General features: G+C 38.1%; 1 protein-coding gene across 5 annotated transcripts in view; it reads right to left on the reverse strand.

Moving 5' to 3' along the window:
* The window catches only part of MARCHF6 (membrane associated ring-CH-type finger 6), a 55,997-nt gene that overhangs the window by 15,007 nt on the left and 23,903 nt on the right, over nucleotides 1-17,087 (reverse strand). For all 5 annotated transcript variants that reach the window (XR_006166898.1, XM_042806868.1, XM_042806866.1 and 2 more), the window contains exons 9-19: nucleotides 14,771-14,803; nucleotides 13,137-13,188; nucleotides 9,685-9,743; nucleotides 9,013-9,093; nucleotides 7,734-7,802; nucleotides 7,549-7,623; nucleotides 6,595-6,729; nucleotides 5,987-6,106; nucleotides 4,597-4,697; nucleotides 3,774-3,911; nucleotides 1,754-1,955 (exon numbers count right to left, since the gene is read on the reverse strand). Coding sequence is in view for 4 of the 5 variants with exons in the window: in XM_042806868.1 (XP_042662802.1) it covers nucleotides 1,754-1,955; nucleotides 3,774-3,911; nucleotides 4,597-4,697; nucleotides 5,987-6,106; nucleotides 6,595-6,729; nucleotides 7,549-7,623; nucleotides 7,734-7,802; nucleotides 9,013-9,093; nucleotides 9,685-9,743; nucleotides 13,137-13,188; nucleotides 14,771-14,803 (1,065 nt within the window). In the remaining variant the exon portion in view is untranslated. The remainder of the gene's footprint in view (nucleotides 1-1,753; nucleotides 1,956-3,773; nucleotides 3,912-4,596; nucleotides 4,698-5,986; nucleotides 6,107-6,594; nucleotides 6,730-7,548; nucleotides 7,624-7,733; nucleotides 7,803-9,012; nucleotides 9,094-9,684; nucleotides 9,744-13,136; nucleotides 13,189-14,770; nucleotides 14,804-17,087) is intronic.

Consider the following 17,087-nt stretch of genomic DNA (forward strand, 5'->3'; position numbering starts at 1 on the left):
GAACAGCTTAAAACCTCTACACGAAGGTAAGTAGACTGGAAGAAAGTGTCTCTAACAGCTGAATATGAAACTGGTTAGTTATCACCAGTTCAAGGTCGGCGCCCCAAATCACTGAACTTTTATATTATGCAATGGTTTGAGAGGGGGAAACGGTTCCAGCACGTGCCCTTCTCCAGGGGCATCCACAAAAAAAAAACAACCCATGCAACGGTAGTTCTGGAAAGGATTTAATGAGTCCCTAGGCTAACAGATCCCTTTCTCGAAATCAGCACGTCCATGTTACAGTTCCATACTGCCAGGGCACAGTGAGAATCCACTTTAATTCTCTCCTTAGCAGCCAAACAGGGAACTCATTTCAATTAACCTGCCTGCCCATCCCAGCAGCTTCATGTGAACTTGACTCAGCCTACGTGAAAAATGTTACAGGTATCATACTTTAAAAATAACACTATAAAGTCTTACCTGAACTATCTGATGTGTCTAATGCCCTTTGAATATTACCTCAGTTCTCAGCTGGACTGGATTGCTGTTCCAGCTATCATGTGCATGTTCTAGCACAGGCATTCAGGCTAAGAAGGGAAGATGGGGGCAATTGCCATGGGAAGACAGCTGCACCACTCCTTTCAGCAGTAAAGGCGTAGTTACGCTAGGTTAAATCGGTCTCGGTCAGAGCATGCTTTGACTGGCTGTTGTGACCAAACTGAGGGAGCAGCAGCTGCTACGAGAGGAACAAATTGATCCTGCTTCCCTAGCTTTTGCATCCTCCCCCCGTTTCCCTCTGCGACAGCGCTGCAGCTCACGCGTTCTCCTGGAGAGCCGTTTTAGAGGGTAAAAACAGCAGTGAAGGCACTTAACACCACCACCCCCCCCGCCGCCCAGAATAAGCACCCCAACTTCAAACACCCAGAAGCTCAACAGCTGGGAAATCCTAAAATACTTTCAAATTTGCTTTCAGTTCCACGAGACTGAGATTTATAGGGAAAAAGGAAAAAAAAAAGAAAGCTTTATTTTGTATGTTGTTATGAGAATTCTGCTAGATTCACCATTTTAAAGAAGCTACAGAAGCAATACTAAACTGTTCTAACTTTAGCCATGACTTCCATTCTTGAGCTATATCTGAAACTTTGGTAATGAGCTGTGTTTAAATTTCTATTTGATTAATTCAGAGTTCTGGTAACAATAAAACAATTTAGTTTGACCCATATATTATTCTAGAACTCTTAAGTATTTGCCAACATTTCCTTTCTAATAGTAGGGACTTAGAACTTTCAAGTAGCACAACACCTCTCCATGTTTAACACAGATGCAACAGAAGTTCTCAATTTAATTTCCTAATAAAGCAAAATAGTTTAAAATATCAGCTAGAAGACCAAAGCATGTCCTCTTGAAAGTCCTGCCTTGTTAGAAACATTCCTGAACTACCTGCTTGCTGGGGGGGTGGTGGTGGTGGTGTTGTTATATTTCTCTCCATTACTAACCATTAGGAAAATAAGATGGGTAATACACAACATGTATGGGATCTATAAATAAAATGGTAATTGAAGGTCTTAAGTTCCAGGCGGAAAAAAGCTGTATGTGAGAATAACTTAGTCTACTTCTTAGAAAGATGTGAACCGTACAAAACACAAAACATGACCCCACCACTTGACTTCTGATCACATGGGGGCCAAATCTTTCTTGCAAAAAACCAGTATACCCATTTTTCAAATGCCCCCCCCCCCCCGCATCCTCTTAATCTGTTAGACACACCTACCCTGAGCGGGAATTTCAGAGGCCTACGATAAGGCTGGAAACCCACAGGTCCTCCTTGTTGAAGTATGGCTTGATGGGCTGCATGAAGACCTTCTCCCACAACTGGAATGGCATTATTATTGCGAGCATGCTGGTTGTTAGGCTGCTGGTTTGCATTGTTTTCATTCTCTTCCTGGTCACCCAGCAGGTAAGAATGAAGATCCCTGCGTAACAATCAAAATCTCAGTTCTGTTCTGTCGGATACGAGAGGGAATCTTACAAAAAGACAGGCCTACTCAGAATGAGTACAAGTTGTACAGAAGTTATACAGGAATAGTGGCAGAATCTTCATGAAGTAAAATAAACCATTTGCTGATAATGTACTCAGTGCCATCCTAAACATGGGAGAAAAACGCTCGTGTGGATGCAGATTGAAACAGTGGGATTACAGCCACAAATAAAGATCGCTTCTCTGACTGCTTTAAAAACAACATCTGGTGTTAAAGTTACGCATATAGAAGGAAAATTGCACTGATATTTCAGTTCGTGTAAGCAGGCAGCTCAACTGACAGCTTTTATTTTACTGCTATTAAACTCTATTGGAAACTACTTCCTTCAAACTTAAACTGCACAAGGACAGTACTGTATTGCTAAAGACAAGTTTTCAAAAGGACAGTCAGGCAGAGTCTTTCACGAAGATTCTAAATTGCTCAAAACCTGTTCACAACTTTCTAAGAACATCAGTCCTAGAAAGAGATGATCTCCTTTAAAAAATATTCTGGGGATATTTCCTGCACACATCATTAGCAAATAGGTATCTGAGTCTGATTTTAAAAGCCCCAAACCCAATGTGAACATTTAGAACCTAATTTTCCTCAGCTTTAGCAGAACTTTTATTAGCAGTAAGACACATGCAGGTATTTTAGTGGCAGACAATGAAATAATTTTCATGGCAATTTACTTTTTGAGAAAAGCAGAGGAGAACATTTTCATCTTTGCTCAACTAAAATTGCTGGAGAGATATTTCACAGTTGTTCTTAACAGATGCAAGAACGGAGAAAGCCAAGTCATTTCTAGCATAATCCCCAAAATTCTCTTCTTTTGTCATACTTAAACACTACCAAAACATGGAAAAGTTAATTCAAAAAAATAACTTTCCAAAATGCAAACTATGAGAACAGGGGTGGGGAGAGTCTCCTTATGAGAAGATAAAATAAGTATTTTGGATTGCAGTGGAAGAAAAAGGTCTTTCATTCATTTTCGCAGAGTCCCAGGCATAACTTAGCAAAGAATAAATCTTCATCTTAAGTGTTGCATTGGCATGGCATACAACGAGGAAGACACAATGGGAGAATGCCAATAATATACTTTTAAGTTAAATTTAAAACTTTATAGAAACAAAACCAATCTTATTTTTTTCTTGACTAATTTGACAAACAACGTGCAAACTAAAAAAATAATTTCAAGTGTTAGAACTCTGCCTGGCAGTCTAAATTAAAGACCCTCACTTTGTATAATCATTTACTTCAGCTGACAAAGATAGTTTCATCCTTCTAAAAACACAACTTTTAACTTTTAAAACCCCCAATTTGAACGCATTCACTTCTTCAGCTTAATGTTCTAAAGAATTTTTCCTTTTTTATTTTTTCCTGTTCTTATAGTCAGAAATGCAAGCACAACACATGAATTTTCCTTAGATGATTCATGGAAATGCTCTGTTGACACCTCTAATTTTTCCATATGTAACAGGACGTTAACAAGCTGTTAGTCTGTATATACTTTTTTTTTTTTTTACTAAGAAAATACTGTAAAAGCGTACCAAAAGAATTACTTGTGAAAGACTAGTCCAGAAGTTGCTACAACTATTGCTTAGAAGAAGGTGCTCCCATAGGAAGTCACCATAGCTTTTCATCAGGTATTCATCTGTAAAACAGCTCTTACAGCTACTTGTTGGGATAACTCTCTTGAAAGTACGCTGCTTCCCCATTAAAAGGCTACGATGGACACAGTGCCTGCAGCTGATTCGGCCTTCCTGTACTTACAGCAAGTATCCAGCAGTAACAGTCCATGCTCGTACAAGACCCTTCAACCACTGTCTCGTATGTCCTTGTTCTAGCAAAGCTGGAAGCACCACCTGAAGCAAAAGGAGCTCAAGGGAAAGTTCGCTTACTGGAGCATCACTAGAAAGAATGGAAGAGCAGGAAGTCAAGCAGAGGGAACATTCCGATAGCAATCTTTTACACTGACTCATACTAACATCGCCACAATAACAAAACATACTGGATGCCAACGGGAACAATTCTTTGTTTTTTGCAGATATTTTTCCTCGTATACTTATAACCGTACAGGTTAAGTGTTCACGAATGTTTAGGCACTTAGATGCACAAGAAATTTAAGAAAAGATGTTGAGAAAGATTTTATCAGGGAGTGCGATTTGCTTTTCTATTTGCTTCTATCATTGGTGTTTCAGTTATTTAAAACCAGAAAGGTCCTGGTATCATTACAAAGAAATGCAGTTACAGATGCTCGTGTATTCTTGAAGCAAAGATACTCAATGAATGTGAAAAACAAACACGGCAGCCACTTCACTGTCAAAAGGTTGAAGGGAAAAATGATTTGAGGGCATATAAAAATGAAATAGTTACCATTATGGAGGCAACACAAAATGCCTTTTGCTTTTCTTAGTAGCTTTTTATTTGACAAGTTGTACGATGCATCCACATCTTTTACCTTTTTTACTTTTCCAGAACCATGAAGTTCAGAATAAGTGAAAACAAAGTCGCACTAATGCTGAAAGAGCGCAAATACATGTTTTTCTAGTTATAAGGAGACTAAAAAAACATCTTTTCAAAACTAAGTGCTTACCTGTAGAGCATAACGTTATAGGGAAGAAAGTTAGGCAGAAGATACTTGATAATGCGTATAGGAAGCCAGAGCATGAGCAGTACAATTGATCCAAAGACAATCTGCAAGCAGGAAGTTAAACAAATGAGTCTCAAGAGCAGAAACAACCACAGTTAGTTTCCCACCCATCGCTCTGACGTGTTTCCTGCCCGTGGTGGGTTAACTCCATCCCAGGCAGACCAGTCCGTTACGATGCCCTCGCCAGCTAAGACTGGGGCTGAACAAACACGGACTGGCCAGATGACACGATCACGTCAGGCAGCCCAGTCCTACTTTTTACACCCTCCCCCAACACTGGGATCACCAGCTTCGGATTCCTCTCTTTCCTTAGGAGTTGAATTTTCAAGCAACTTGTAGAAGCCTCGGCAGACCTTTCAGTTTCTATTTCCTCATAGTTTCAATCGGCTGAAAGATCAAGGTTTGGTAGGGGAGATGAGGTGCATAAAGACCATGCAATTTGATAAAATCCTGTTTCCTTAAGGAACAAGATTAAAAATGAAGTATGTTTTAACCACATTCTTACACTCCACATAAAGGTACCACTAGAGACTAAAAATGCCAAAAATTGTATGTTTAACTATATAAAAAAGAAAAATCAAGTCCTATTCTTCTTGAAACTTAATAGTTTATGTTCTAAACAAGAAATTTTTTATAAATATTGAGAAAGAAACAACTTGAAAGTGTAACTTGTTGGGGTTCTTTTTTGAAATAGTAAGCTGTAAATGATTGCTATTCTGGGTCCCACATTCTAGCACGAGGCCGGTAAAAGTTTTGAATTAAGCAGTTAACAAATCAAAAGGTGAAGTTCAAGCAACCACCAGTTCCGACACAATCCGAGAACGTCTCTTTAAGACCTGTAGCAGCAAGCAGATCTTTGCTTACACTGGGGCCACCTGCTGTGACACCAAGTTTCAGGCAGCTAAAGCATTATGATTCTCTCAAGAGAAAATACTCTGAAAGAGGGACAGGACAGCTCCTCTCGTGTGAAACTAAGAGCTTCACGAAAGAGCTACCCGATTAATATCCGTAATAATAAAAACTTGAAACATTTCCTGTGATCTGGCATATGGAGAAGATATCACAGAAAAATTTGTTTTAGAAAAGGCCTTCTAGAGATGAACTACCCCAGCCCCCTGCTCGGAGCAGACCCAGTTGCAAGAGGTTGCTCAGAACCCCGTCCAGTTGAGTTTTTGAGTATCTCAAAGGACGTAGCTTCTGCTGGCAACCTGTTCCAGTGTCCAATCACCTTCACGGTGAAAAGGGTTTTCCTTAAATGCGCAGTGGCGTATATGGGAGATAACATAGGAAGTTTTCTTTCCAAATAAACACGTTTTTGATTGAAAGTCCTTACCACTGATAAAATAAACCTCCTGAGATGTCTGTAAATGGGCAAGTGAATCATCTCCTGCACAGGATTAAAGTCTGGATCATTCAAATTCCTGAGAAACCATAAGACACCGGGTCTCAGTACCTGAAGCAGGAAATAGAAAACAATGTATGAAGAGAAAATTATCTTTGTATTCTTTGTTTTTAATTTTGGGTAACACTGTGCAGCAAGTAAGTTCTGAACATAACAAAGGTATTTGTTGAACAAGGTTCAACCAAATGGTACAGAAATAGACTAAGGGAAACATTAACATAGAGAAGTAAAGAAGCCATAACCAATTATAAGCTTATTTTTCAAATATTAATCAATCTTAACCAACTGAAATGCATTTAGATTCATCTGAAGGCAACAACCATGTTTAAGGACTCTTTGTAAACTAAAAATGTAAGTAAAAATATACTCTAAATCATCATTTTCCACTGCAGTAAGTACCAGCATGGCCCTTTTTACGTAAGGCTGAAATACACACACAAAACACAGCAGCAGCAATACGCCTGTGTGAAGGCTTTAACAGTTCAACATGCAAGCTTCTCTAACTCTGTTACATACCAGTTTCATTCTTACAGACTTACCTCTCTCAGTAAAAGAATGAAGGATGCAAAATAAAAGACGTAAACCATTCCAACTAACCAGTGCAGAAACATTGTGGTACCTGGGGCAGACTGAAAGCTCAATTCTCTGTCTTTCAAAGTGGCATCAAACATCTCCTAGAAGGTAAGTAATAAACAAACACGAATAAAGTTTGGCAAGCCTCCACAGTTACTCAGTTTGTTTACCCTAGTTCAGATAGGCTCATACTAGGCATTTAATTTAAATGTTTGCCTCATGCTAACACATAAATAATTACAGCATTTAATTAGGAAAAAGGGAATAATTTACCATAAGAACAGCATATGAAGATCTATTTCTGATCAGTTTATTTCTTCCGACAGAAAGAAGTCACCTCGAACACTAACTGACACTACATAAGTTATAGATCAGTTCAAATACAGTGGCTCTGTGAAGGAAGCAAATACTTATTCCCTTAAGTAAAATTGTATTTCTACTAAGGCTAGAAGAAATTATTTTCCTCCATTTGAAATTAATCACCTAATTTTTCTTCAGGACAGAAAAACTGTCCTCAATACCAAGTAAACACAGCATGTATCTTGTTCAAAACATGAGGAAATTGGACAACGATTAAAATCTGAAGTCATTAACATTTCACAGAAGATGACTACATAAAGAAGTTTATTCAGTGCACAAGAGTTTGCCTATAACCAAGTTCATTATCACAGTGGTCTTGTAAATGCAGTAAAAAGTATCAAGATCTTATTATTTTAATAATAGCATGTGAATTTGTATTTTATAAGATAAAACAAAATTAGCATTAAGCAGTACCTAAATATCCCATTTCCCTCCAGAAACACTTTGTTTATAAAACCAGAAGAGTGCTGTCAAATTCATATCAACAACTCATCAGAACTTTCTTCTTTAAATATAAGCACTGTTAAAAAACATTTTATCCCATTTACTTCTATTCTTACCAAAGAGCATATATCCAGCCACCAGCCACAGATGAGAGGAAACACACCAATTTCAACCACCACTAACAAGGAAACCTTTAAGAAAAAAAGAGAAAAGGGTACTTCACTACTTTAACGGAAATTATTAAGAGAATTCTAATGTTAAACTGAGAGGGTTTGTTGCTGCACACAAAAAATAGGATTACCTTGACAACAATATAGCAAACTCCTAATAAACGACGTGATCGCTGGAACTTAACAAGTGCTGCCAAACCCTGAATAGTTTTGTCAAGAAAATAATCTCGAAAAATACTTTAAAACATAGTTCGATGAACAAGACACACTATATTATGTGCCCTTATCAACAGGAAATTTTATAAAAGACAAAAGTGAAATAGAAAGCATGTATTTCATTGGGGCTCTATTTTCGAAATTGGCTGTGACTCTGGAAGTCACAATCTGACGTGCTGGATAACCCCCCCAAACAGGCATCTAAAAGAAATTAATAAATAAATAAATACTATCACCCTTCTTAAATTAAGTACCTGAAAGTTTTATCAAGAAATAACTGGCTGCCTTTGAAAAGGTCTGACACAAGTAAGCAAGTTTCAAAACTGAAGGCCTACCTTAGTAGGTTTCCTTTTCATGCAGTCTGAAACAAATTCTTACCTCTTCCAAGAAAAGCTGGATGCATATTATAGTTTGGGGGTTTGTTTTGTTTTCCTTTAGGAGGCAAAACAGAGGTAAGCAACTGTCTTACCACATTTGCACTGCTTCTTGATACAGCGCAGTGTAAAGTTGACGTTAGCTTTGTGTACACTTGAACAGAAAACTGCTAACAAAGGTTTTTTCTTTCATCTTGGGGTAGTCCGTTTAAAAACATGCATCTAGAATGTAGACTTTTTACTTGTGACCAAATCCTTCTAGCTTTCAGGACTCTGCCAGTACTTAATCTTCTCTGGAATAATGAGGGTTATCACCCGAAAGAAATCCCTCCTGCAAACTCTCAGTTGTTCAGAGACATAAAAAAGAAACAAACCAATCCATATTCCGAAGATCTGCCAGGATCAACAAGATGTGAATAAGTTTCCCATTATACCCTACATATTTTCGTAATCCCATTTCTCCTTCTGCTGCAACTACGTAGCCCACACCAATAGTGTAAGGACAGCGAGGCAAAAACAACGGTTCTAACGCTCATCTGCTCAGACAGTCCTCCAAAATTTACTTGGAGGCCTTCAAGCAAGCATGAAAGCCTACGATTTTGTGTCAAACCTGTGCAAGTGTTCTCAAGAATGCAGTCACACTGACAACTTTCAAATGTCCAAGAGAACAGAAGAGACCTTTTCTTCCAATTTCACCGAAAGAGCAGAGCAAAATGGTAACTTAATTACATCTGCACCATGCCTATGCTTCCTCAAAATATAGCCAGAAAAATGATTTATATGTAAAGTCTGAACCAGGTAACTACTGACAAAAGGATACATGACAAACAATAAGAGTCACTGCTAGCAGAACATATCCGACTATAGTTGTAATCAGGCCTTCAAAGTGAGATGCTTGAACCTGCAGAGGAGGGGGGAAAAAAGGAAAGTTTATCAGTCTCTTAAAAGATTACATCTCCTTTTTATGTAATTAAGATAAATTCCAAATCTCAACTCTTCAAGAAGAATGTCAAATCTCTTCAGTTTTTACATATTTTAATAATCTACTACTATTCGGTATCTCCCATCAAGAGTAGAAAATGTTTACATTTACTGGAAGTCTAACAACTACTTTCTTCAAACACGAGGTCACCTCTCTATATGAAACAAAAAGCGTTACCTTACACGACCTATTATCAACAACCATGAAGATTACTTAGTACAGAAATTAAAAATGCACACGAAGAACTACAGGCTGTAAAAAAAAAGTATGCTTTTTTTTTTTTTTTTTTGTAAAAGGAAACCTCCCTTAAAATATAAATAATAGAGGAAGAGGGAAAGAGTAAGACAACATTTTTAATCATAGATTTAAAAAGGTTTGAAGAGGAAAAAATGAGACATACTCCAGGTTACTTTTGCAATCTTGCATAAGATTTGAAGGATGCTACAAAAATTTGGTGATTAAATAAGTAGCAGCAGTTTTTTCATTTTGAAATTATAAGACAGTACTTACATACTCCTCAAAGCCCAGGCCAACAATGGAGAAGTGACCAATATGGTATGGACAAAATGCTGCATAACATAACAGAAAGAAGAGGAAAAAATGCCATGAAAACTGCTAAATGGAGCCTTCGTTGCAGGAGGTTTATTCGAACGTGGTAATTATTCTACTTCTCATTAATTTTGTGAATACAACTAACAAAAATTACTTTCTGTGCAAATATTTCCAAGTGTTATATTTCTATGTTACAAACACTGAATGTCAGATCAGAATTCACACCGAAAGACCACAAACGATATAAAACTACACAGAATAAGGAGAGTCTTTTCTTGCTTAGTTCATCTTGCTGTGTGTAAATTAATTTAATTTCTCAGTCTTACATAACTAGGGTGGTATCGGGCTTACGGACTGGTGTAGGAACCTGTTCTGCATACTCACTCTTTCCCATGCACTGAAATACTTAGGGAGCCTTTTTACATCTTGGTCAGATGGGACTTGCTTTAGCAAGGTTTCAGTTTTAGTGCTTTAATTCTTAAGAATACTGTGAAAAATGCAGACATCTGCAAAGGCAAGAGAAGATGACATAGAGAAAGACAACGCTCCAGTGAAAGGATGAGGAGCAAGTGAGAAGTCTTTTATTTTGAATTAATGTACTAAGAACTGTTATCCTTCCTGAGATCCCACTCTTTCCAACCCTGAGGTCTCAGGAGGAATGAATTAAAAAACCCCAGCACTTTTCCTATTTTTGGACACCTGTGTATTTGCAATAGGATCAAGTAGTAGGTTTAGCTTGTTGTGGTCTTCTAGCCAAGCTACGAAGGACTACAGAATTCAAGGTCACTCTCCTATGGGAGGGAGTCAATAGGAAGGAACGGGGCTGTAGGAACTGCAAGCTTTTATTTTCACATATATTGCCTTTGCCATACCATGATAATCCACTCTCGGGACTACTGCAGACTGAACGTACCCTCAAATGAAAAGCCTGATGATTTTCTCTCCTCTCCTCATTTCCATATGACCAATATGTAAAAAAAAAAAAAAAAAAACCTAGGAAAAGATTTAGCAGGACTTTTATTACCGTCATTAATGATCAGAACGTTTTGACATATGTTTCTTTCAGAGAAATCTGCAGTTACTGGGAATAGCAAAAATTTAAAAGTTAAAGGGAGGACATGAGCTTTTCCTGCCCAGTAAGAACAAAGAAGGAACATGAGATAAAAAAAAAAAAAAAAAAAAATCATACTTGCAACTCCTATGGGCAGACTCATACTTAAAAGTTGTATCTTTGACAGTTTTATGAATGACAGTGCACATTTTATCATGTTTTTTAAAATCACTTTATTTTAAAAAGCATTTGTAATAGATCCCCTCTAATAAAAAGCACGAAGGAGTACAAACTCCTCTGTGAGTAATAAAATGAGCTACAGAAAATATGAATTAAGTTGAACTTAGTTAACTCTTCTAAGAGAGCAACATAGGAGAATTTCTGGACCAGTAATTGAGGTTCCAAATGCTTTCCTTCTGCTTTATATTTTACAAAGTACCTCCTGTGACATTTGAACTCACAAGTACTGTAATTGCAAATAACTAGAGATCTGGCAGTTGTAAATTAGGCAGTATTACTTAGTGAGAAAGATACTAAAAATAGGCCTGAGAGGCACAAATTAAATTCCTAGATCTCCTGTTCACTTGCTTGGGAAAGTCATTCCCCTTCTCTACTCGTTAAAGCACATTTAGAGCTACTGAAATCATCTATATGACAAGCTTGTGAATTATTCTTATTACTCATTTCTTATTGGATTTAAACCAAGGACTTAAAAATTTCATAGTTATTATCTACTAAATTTTACAGCGGCTAAAAACCTAATTAACTTCTGATAACTACAGATTAAAATAGACTAATTACCAGAAAGAAATAATTCAAACATTTTCCCACCCCTATTAGAACAATTATAGCTTTTTGCGAATTAAATATACATGATAATTCTTTTTATTTTCTGTTGATCTGGTGACTTGTTTCAGTAACTAGATGCTCAAATCACCGGTTCAGTATTGTGAGCTTTACTTTGCCAGCAAAAAGTTTTTATCTACGGTATGACTTCAGTTTTTTAAGCTCAAACTCTTCTGCCAAGAAAAGACCACTCAAAAAAACAAAGCAACGTGAGCAAACCCTTTCCAAACTGGTAATTCAGAGCAATTGAAATTTGGTGTCTGGTATCTCTCTGAGTGTGTAAAATGCTCTGTCTTTTCACTACAACGCTGCTGCTCCTGCACACAGTTCTGTCAAATTAACAACACTAACGCGCTCGAGCGCCATAATCCAAAAGCTTGTTAGCAGTGAAACAGGCAAAACTGAGGCACAGGGAAGAGCTGTTATTCTCCTATGTCACTCAACAGGTGTAAGGTAAAAAAAAAAAGAACAAAGCAAAAAAACACCCAAAAGAAATAATCTGTATCATGGTCTAATGCCTCTCAGGAGGGTCTTAGAAAAAAACCTTTTTTTTTTTTTTTTTTTTTTTAAATTTGTTACCCCCCTTTCTGCAGCAAAACCAGAGTGGAAATGCAAATTTATCCTAGATATTTTAAGCAGTAAATATAAAATAAGAGTTTCAGAAACTGTCAAGGGGGAGCTTACTGCTATTTACAATAAAGCAGGCATTTAACCCTTTTCTTTTAGGGTTAAAATGATTAAGAAATATGCACCCATGGTTTGGGGATTTTTTTTTTTTAAAGTTGTGACAAGCTTATGTCCAAGAAATCCTCCTAGCACTAACTACACGTGGAATCAGAACATGGCAATACTCCTATCTTGTACTAGAAAGAATCTTGAAAACATTTAAAGTTGCTATTCAGCTTCGGCATCTACAAGAAGGAACAAGGAAACTAAAATAAAACATGACACTGATTAGAACTTATTATTTTCTAAAATTTAAGTCAGTCTAATTTTGTGAACTAAGGAAAGCTGTTCTGTAGTAACTTTGGACACAAAATTGTATTTGATGACCCTACACAGTCAGCTACATTCCTGTGTGCCCCTGTCCCTCCCAATTTTGAGCTTCAAAAATGGATTTCTTGTTGGAAAAAGTTATTTAACTATATATAGTGAAAACTATAGGGAAAAAAAAAATCCTAGCCATTCCTAAAAATACTGCATTTTCTCATAAATTAAATTCCAGGAGGTTCCTCCTTTAATTTAACAGTATTCCAAACAAATATTTTCTCTGCTTTGGTTGACACTATTAAGCTTTTGGTAGATTTCCCATTTTAAGCCTATTCGCTTAAAGGAATTCAAATGACAAAACTAGAAGCAATAAAGATTTATTATTCATAGTCTTAGTTCGATTGTGGTTCCATTTCTGGATAACACAACTTCATTTGTTCTGAGAGAACAGCCTTAAAACCAACTTGCATTATCACTTCAAAAAGAAGGAACTTTTTAAAACCTAAGAGCAAATGATACTTACCAAACACAAGTATGAACAACGTATTTAGAGATACCACCCAAAAGACATGTTCCTGCGAGGAGTATGAGGGAAGGAGGGAGGAAGACAAGGAAACGGGACAATCAGTCGTTTAAATAAGTGACTTCACTTTTGTATCTAAACTTCTTATTTCAACTGCCTGCTATTACCAGAACTCGCACATCTCATGTTAGAGCAAAGAAATTTGCTTTAACACAGACCAAAACATGCAGGGCTGATATTCATGGACATTTACCTAGGTAAGAGCACTTATATTTGCTTTAACACCTTTTTTTTTTTTTTGTAAAAATAATCCTTTATTTTAAAATCAGTAGTTCAGCCCTTAAAATCAAGTATATGAAACGTATGCAGGTATTTGTTTTATAAATGAGATGATGTTCATCTGAACTTTTAACAATTAGGCATTGTCACAAGAAACCCATTTACAAAACCAACAGCTCTCACTATAGAAATGACAGCTTGTCTGGTTTTGAATGTTACTTTTAGCTAAGACGCAAACTCCATCATAAATACACTGGAATTTTAATTCTTTTTCTATTATTTAAGGCCAATCACTAATTACATAATAAGCTGCATCATTTTGAACATGCGACATTACATGAAAATATGAGACACTTTATTTCAGACAAGAGACATTTATCCACTACGCTATCTAGTGAACACATTCATATTTAAGAATTGTATTTCATATTTCATACATTAAACAAAGTAAAATTTATAGTGCCGGAAGAGAGCACAGATCTTTTTCCCCTTTAAAATATAAATTACTGAAAGTAAGCTATCTGGCAGCTGATACTCAATGAATGTAGCTGTGATGGGTTAAAGTTTTGCTGCCATCAACTCTTTGCACACTCTCCCCCCGACCCTGAAGTCAGCCCTAGACCCCTCCAGCAGCCAGGCAGGGTGGGCAGCACACAGAGCCCTTCCAAGAAACTGTAAAAAAGCCCCCTGGAAGATCTGCCTTGGATCGGTAAGAGTTTTTAGGACTGCTGCGCTAAATTATCGTAATCATAAAGATTTTTGGAACTAATTTAACAGCCACGTGCTCCACAAGACAAACTAACTACTGTGAAGATTTTAAAATAAGTTCTGATACTGGTATCAATCAAAATAATATTAAAGAGCGGAAAAATTCTAGGGAGCAACAAAAAACCCAAACCCCAAATAAAGTCAAGAAACATACCTGAATATCTTAAATTTAAAAATCTAGTCCACACTAAAAATTCACTAGTGGTGTTCTAGCGGTACTAGGGCAAATCAGCAGTCTGAAAGAGGACACCTTTAACCATAACATAAAGAGCAAAACTTAAGGCTAGAACAGATATGTACTTTCAGCGTACGGTTTTTTAAATGGTCTAACTGATTTACAGTGCAGTACGTGATCCAAAGTTACCTATGCCTTTTAAGAAATTCCACTTTTATGCTACACACACACAACTCTACTGTGAATCTCCTAAAAAAGTTTGCATGAACACGACATCATATGGAAGTCTATTTAAAGAATATATCTTATGAAAATACAGATTTCAAATAGAATTATATAATTTTAAAAAATAGTTTACTTTAAAAAAAAAAAGGCTTCTATAGAAATTCTTGAAATATAGGATTTTACTTACTAAAAAAACCAGAGATCCATCAAGTCCAAGCATCTGTGAAGATAAGTTAATTTTATTTACTCAGAAAAAAACTAAGCAACATGCGTCTAAAATAAGTATCCTAGAAGCCTCTTTCTCACCAACTTTTCATGTCCCATACAGTCAAAAGCTATTATTATTGCTCAGCCAACAGAAGCTGGACATAAAGTCTTAAGGATAAAGACAGAAACCAAGCCCTCGTTCAACACAGTAAACTCAGCTGCCCAAGGACATGTGGAATATCTTAATGCACATGCAATATATGGCAAATCAAACATATAATCCATTTATGGGCTATTTCCCCGCAAGACTTTGAAGACTCTGACAAAGATTTTGGAATTACAAAAGATTTTAGTGATTGAACTGTTACTTAAAAACACGCTTAAACAACTCTGTTAAAATACACGAGCAAATTTTTTTTTTTCCTTCCTAATTGCAAAGTATCGGTTTATGTTGCACTGAAAAAAGTCAAAGGTTAATATTTTACCTTTCATGTATAAAAGCAACCAGTAACAGGATAATGTTGCTATGCTGTGTGTTATTAAGTTTAGAACCAAATTAGTTTACAGCTAAGGAAGACAGGAAACAAATCCTCCATCACTCTGCACAGCTGTTTTGGGAAGTATCCACAGAACAGCCAAAAATAGAGCATCTATTAAAAAAATATAAAAAACTCTCCTTTCTCCCAACTTCAAGGATTTCTTACTATTTCAAGCCAGACACTCCTTTGCAATTACTGGTAAAGCACCAGGTTCAAGGCTATTTTGTACCAGGGTTTTGCACTAAGTTCCAGGATAATGAAGTTGTACACATTTAAAGGAGTAAACCAACATGCAAATATTTTTGAACATGCAAAAAGCTTGCATTCTATTTTCACAAGATGAAGTAGCAGAACAGCCTACCCCGGTTCTGACACTAAATGCCAACTACATGTCTATGGCCCATGCCAGCGCACAGGGTTGGAAATTATTATGAGCTTTTCCTGAAACTGATTTCGGTATTAAAGGAGAGGCATCAAAGTATTTTCAGTTAGGAGTACATCAACACTTCCCAGCACATTAATTGGGTTCAGAAACAATGTTTTCATCTTCAGATACACAGTAGAATGGTTTGGAAACATGAGTTTATGTCTGTCCTTTTTCACTAAAATTCTTTCAAAACAAACAAGTTTTTACTATATCGTGGTTTGAGCTCAGAGGGCAACTGAGCACCACGCAGCCGCTCACACATCCCTTCTCTTCCAGCAATGAGAAGGGACAAATGAGCCAGGCTTGGGGTTTGAGATAGGACTGGGAGGGGCAAATCACCCATTATGGTCATGGGCAGAAGGCAGACTTGTTAGGGGAATTAAAAAAGAACATACACTTATTACAGACACTAACACATAACAGAGCAGGACAGTGAGAAGCATTGCCACACCTTGAGAACACCTTCCCCCCACCCCTCCCTTCTTCCCGGGCTCAGCTCTGCTCCCGATATCTCTACCTCCTCCCCCAGTGGCGCAGGGGCAGGGACTGGGGGGTGCAGGCAGCGCTGCTGCTTCTGCCATCTGCGATGGGGGGAGCTGCTGGAACTTCTCCCCCTGCTCCATCGTGGTCCCCCTCTCACAGCAGACAGTCCTCCACAAACTTTCTCCAACATGAGTCCCTCCCACGGGCCGCAGCGTTCCCCACACTGCTCCGTCATGGGTCACTAACTTCCTCCGACTGGATTCCCTCCCACGGCTGCAGCCCTTCCCGAGCTGCTCCGGTGTGGGACTCCCCCGCATGCTGCAATCCTCCCAGCGCTGAATTACAGCAGCGGGGCTGCCTTTTCCCACGAGACCCCGGCCTTCTTTGGGCACAGAACCTTGATCAACTGAGCAGGAGCCACAGGCCGTAAATCCATGTCTGCTCCACCGTAGATCTCCATGGGTGGCAGGGGGGGCCGCCCTGCCATCTCCCCACAGGATACAGGGGGGTCTCTGCTCCGGCACACCTCCCCCCCCCTTTCTTCCTCCGTTCCCCCACTGACCTTGGTGTTCACGCAGCTGCCCCAACTCCCCCTCACCAGTCCCACTGCCCGTCACCACGTCCCTTCTTAAATACGTTCTGGCAGAGGCGCAGCTGATGGGCTCAGTTTTGGTGCAGAGGTGGAGCTGACGTGGAGCTGGGGGAGCTTCGAGAAGCTTCTCCCGGGGGGCCGCCCCGATAGCCCCCTCCCCTGCCACCAAAAACCCCTCCCACTCACTCAAAGCCAGGACACACTATATACAAAACAAAGATCGAGAACTCTCCCTAGTGATGAAAACTGTATTTCT

The sequence above is a fragment of the Tyto alba genome, unplaced genomic scaffold (assembly GCF_018691265.1).
Source record: "Tyto alba isolate M040663 unplaced genomic scaffold, T.alba_DEE_v4.0 Super-Scaffold_48, whole genome shotgun sequence".
Lineage (NCBI taxonomy): Eukaryota > Metazoa > Chordata > Aves > Strigiformes > Tytonidae > Tyto > Tyto alba.